The 4462-nt window shown below is 36.6% G+C and overlaps 1 protein-coding gene across 2 annotated transcripts in view; it reads left to right on the top strand.

The window, feature by feature from the left end:
- Positions 1-324: 324 nt before the first annotated feature.
- Positions 325-4462, top strand: part of LOC109243143 (protein PALE CRESS, chloroplastic) — a 5394-nt gene continuing 1256 nt past the window's right edge. Inside the window, exons 1-5 of one of the 2 annotated variants that reach the window (XM_019410044.1) lie at positions 325-553; positions 626-723; positions 1220-1414; positions 3215-3301; positions 3956-4006. In XM_019410044.1, the coding sequence (XP_019265589.1) occupies positions 439-553; positions 626-723; positions 1220-1414; positions 3215-3301; positions 3956-4006 (546 nt within the window). In that variant the 5' untranslated portion in view covers positions 325-438. The remainder of the gene's footprint in view (positions 554-625; positions 724-1219; positions 1415-3214; positions 3302-3955; positions 4007-4462) is intronic. The other variant, XM_019410045.1, reaches the window with a different exon arrangement.

The raw sequence follows: 4462 nt of genomic DNA on the forward strand, positions 1-4462 counted from the left end.
ATAAAAATTCAACTATGTTTTTATGTCCAAACATATTTCAACTTCCAAATACTCTTTTCAAACTTCAACTTCAAATCCTACTTTTTTTCAAATGTCAATCAACTCAAATCGAAACACCTTATAAGTATGGTAAGTAACATGTTATAATATAATTAAAATATTTAACAATTAAAGTTCTTCACTCCGTCAATTGTTTTAATATGATTTTTAAGTGAGCTTGGGTACACCTCAATTATTTCATTAGGTACTTCTTGTTTATTACACTCAGAATTACCAACTAATTTTGTCCCCGAGATATAGGAAGATTGAGAAATTAAGAAAACATAAAATGGTAAAATAGGGAATCGATTTAAGGGCTGCATAAAAATAGAGGGGATTTAACTAAAAAATAGAGGGGATTTATCCGGGGTTTTAGGGACAGCCATTAACCAGCAAGAAATGGAGGCAATAGCTCTGTCCCTAACATGCACTGCAATCCCTTGTGTCTCTTCTTCAGCTTCATCTTTCTCAACAACTCCATCACTTACTCAAATCAAATATTCACTCAGCAGAGGTCAGCTTCTATTCTATTCTCTGTGTTTTTTTTTTTCTGTTCATTTTTGGAGCTTATTATATAAGATTGCAGCATCTAAAAAGTTACAATCTTTAGCACTGCATAGAAGAAGAAGCAAAGGAATCGAGGAGCAGGACCTGTATGGCCTTCCAAAGGAATATTATGATGATGTATGCTCTTTTTCCCCCTATCATCTATTCTTGTTTCTGGGTCTTTTTTTTTTTCTTCTGTTTCTACTTGATGTTTTAGTATATTCTTCCATCTGACCAATGGACTATATAGTTTGATTTGATTACTAGTTTCCAGTTTAGTTCTTGAAAAGGGTAACAAGAGAAAGATAATATTCTATCCATCAGGGAAAAAAAGAATATGGGGTTATGGGGGTCAAAGCTTCCAATTTTCAGTGTGAATTCCGACACGATTTCTTAAGATTTTTAAAGTAAAATTTATATAATTGGAAAGCAGAAGTGCATGAAAAATATTATGATTCACAGTATGTTACAATTAAAATTGTAAAAAATGTTTTGAAAAGGCTGTCTGACTCCTTAATAAAGTGTAGTATATAAAATATGACTGAGGGAGTAATATACAAGCAAAAGTAGAGGAAAAGGAAAGTATAATGTTATATAATCTTTTGAAAGTTGGTGCTAACCTTACGCTGGTTAGGAATGGCAAGCTCGGCAAAGGGAAAAGACTAAGGAATTGCATAGACTACGTCAACAGGAGGATGAGGAAGAGGAAAAAAAGGTTGATGAATATCGTGAAATTGGATTGCGCTTGAAAGATTATCCAGAAGAAGAGCTTCTAAAGGCCAAGAAATTGGTTGCCAGCTTCATTAGGTCAGCTGAAGAAGTGGAAGAGGTGAACTACTTTCATTGCTAATGTGTACTCTTATCTTTTTGTGGTTTGTATATAGATAAAATACTCGAGGTGTATGGGGCTTTCCATGTGATACTATTATATTTGTTTTTAGAAGATTAGAGTTACAATTGCACCCAAGGATGTGGCCTAGTGGTCAATGAAGTGGGTTGAGAACCATGCAGTCTCAGGTTTAAACCCTAGCGGAGGCAAAAACACTACTTGATTTCTTTTCATCTGTCAAAGCCTTGGTGGACAGAGCTACCCAATACCTGTTATTGGTGGGAGGTAGCAGGTATCTCATAGAATTTGTCAAGGTGTGCTGGCCGGACGCCACCTTTATAAAAAAAGAAAAAGAGAAAAAAAGAAGATTAGAGTTACAACCTTTGTGAGAATATAACATCATACCTTGGTAAGTATTCCACTTACTTACCCAGCCAAGGGGAATCTTAACAATGTCAAAGTTGTTATGGAGCTGGTGTAAATACAAACAAGAAAACTACTAAATGCTGTCTCTTTCTTTTTCCTTTTTTTACTCTTTAAAACAAGAATAAATTATTCCCTTTAGTCCTACAATGTCTTAAAGAAGAAATTTAGTAGCAAATGGATATCCTTTTACCCTTTTCTACCCTCTGTTACCTCATGTCCCCTTCAAGAGAGTTAGAAGCAGAAATCATCGTTTCTCAAGGATATAATTCCTCTTGTCAGTTGCTAATTCAAAGATGTTCAATTAAGTCATTGATCTTGTTGATTTATGTGACCTTGAGAAAACTAATCGAAGAGTTTATTTTTGGATTTGGCCCCCAGGGCCTAGCTCAAGTGGCAAAGGGTGGTGGATTTGTGTCTTAGGTCACAGGTTCAAGCCCCCACACATGCAAAGCAAAGCCTGGTATTTAAGTGGAGAAGGGTAGAGGGGCGGGCCCATTATCCACCGAGTTTCGAAGGCTGCGGTTGGTCCAAAGTATCGGCCCCAGACAGATTTCTCGGTCATCAAAAAAAAAAAAAAAGTTTATTTTTGGATTTGTAGATTTCTTTCTTTTCTCTTTCTGTAGGTTGCAGAACTAATCCCAACAACCCTTCTTTCTCTTAAGGGACTTCATTTCCTGACTGGTTATGGTGATCTATCGTTTTATTAATTTAGCCTTTAAAAACTCTTCTTGCTTAGAAAATCTATCTCTCTATCTATCTATCTATTATAGTAACTACTTGGATGTGACATAGATTACATGACCATCTTCTTGTTAATTGAAGGTCTTATATGTTCTTTTCACCCGTCGGGAAGAATCCCAAAATATTGTCATGTTGACGGTCAAATTAGCTTAAGTGAGCACTTTGAATCCAATCATATGTGAGGTTAGCATACGGGTTGACGTAACAAGTGCCAGTTGTCACGACCAAGGCTTGATCTTACCTTAGGACGTTCAGCGGTTACTTCCTCACATAAGTGAAAAAGTAACAGTATCCTTTTTGTTTTCTGTGGGCCAGATTTACCTGATGCTTATTCATGATTATAATTTCCTGCAGCTCCCTTATCTTGTTCGTTTGGTTTGATCCTGCAATAGAACTATTCTAGTTTACCATGCCTTAATCATTTTTGAACTGCTCGGAATCTGGTGGATAATGGGCCTGCCCCTCTACCCTTCTCCACTTAAATACCAGGCTCTTGTGGATGCGCCTAAAACACACATCATTGTGCTTTTACAACTAGACGAGACCTAGAGACACTTTTTTTCCTTTCTAAATTCCAATGTTGCAATAGCTTTCTTATTGGACATTGTTTCTTGTTTTGATTCTTATGTGCAGAAAATTGAGGAAGCTGCAGAAAAAGGTGAACTCGATGAACTTGTTCTATTGATCATATGGAATCGGCTTGATCTTGCTCGGCGTGATGTAAGTATTTTACTGCTTATCTTTTCTTTCTATGACTACTCAATGACCCTTACCTATTTCTTTTTCTTTTCCTTGTTTGTGCGGCGGATTTGCCTTTTGGGCATCACTCATCAGTATAAGAGTCACATTCACCTTAGCATATTCTTTAGTTCATGAGCTAAGATTTTTGGTTTCAATTACCAAAGGGGAAAGCTGTGTCTGCTTCAGAATTTAGCACACTTATGCCGTGGCAAATTTGGATCTGAATCTAGACAGGGTTTTCCCCGAATAAAATGGCTCTTGTTTAAATGAGAAAATTTAGAGGACTTACTGTAATGATTAATGATGAAGTGCAACATGCATGATATTTCATGCAATTTTCCTATTAGGTTTTGTTCATTGACAATTCTTTGGTTTCCATCTTGGTGTGTTTAAAGTTCTTCATATGCAGTGTGCAATCTTAGCTTAGTATGTACTGTTGCATAGGCAGTGCGGCAATGGGAATAACCGTCTTTTTTGTTCTTTGGTGTTTTAGAAGAATATGCACCCTCTAAGTTCTGTGCCTGTATAGTAAGTCCAATGTGGTAGCTCCGTTGGCCCCCTCCCCGAACACTTTAGGAAAAGGGCCAAAAGAACGATCTAATACATGTAAGATATCTTTGTTGCGCTTTCCAGGATGAGAAGGATGCAGTTCGAAGTCTTGATCTCTTGTACAGGCGAGTTGAGGTATGTGAAAACAGGGCTTCAGTAGGAGTTCTCCTGACAAAAACTCATATTCTGTAGTATCAATTAATGAAACGTTGCTTAACCTGTATTTTCATTTATTTCTTATCTTATGTGTTGTATTCCTCTGCCCACAAAAATTAGCTTTTGCAAACATTACTATCACTTTGATATAGTGCACCTCATCTTAAGTATCCATTTTGATAAATATCTTACCCATTTGTTGATCTTTGACGAATTCACAAGTAGATGTGGTTTGCTTTTTATTTATATTTCTTACCTTGTGTCCTTTCTTTTTAGTTTGTTTTTACATTTCAACTGGTAGGCTTTTACTCATGTTTTTTCTTGACTTGTTCATGCTCAGTCGTGTTTTATCTCTCATCGCATGTTGATAGAAAGATAAGCTGAGCAAGAGATGCTTTCTTGTTGTTTTCTTCTGGTGCCTTCCCCCCCGACCCC

Source organism: Nicotiana attenuata, unplaced genomic scaffold (genome assembly GCF_001879085.1).
Source record: "Nicotiana attenuata strain UT unplaced genomic scaffold, NIATTr2, whole genome shotgun sequence".
Lineage (NCBI taxonomy): Eukaryota > Viridiplantae > Streptophyta > Magnoliopsida > Solanales > Solanaceae > Nicotiana > Nicotiana attenuata.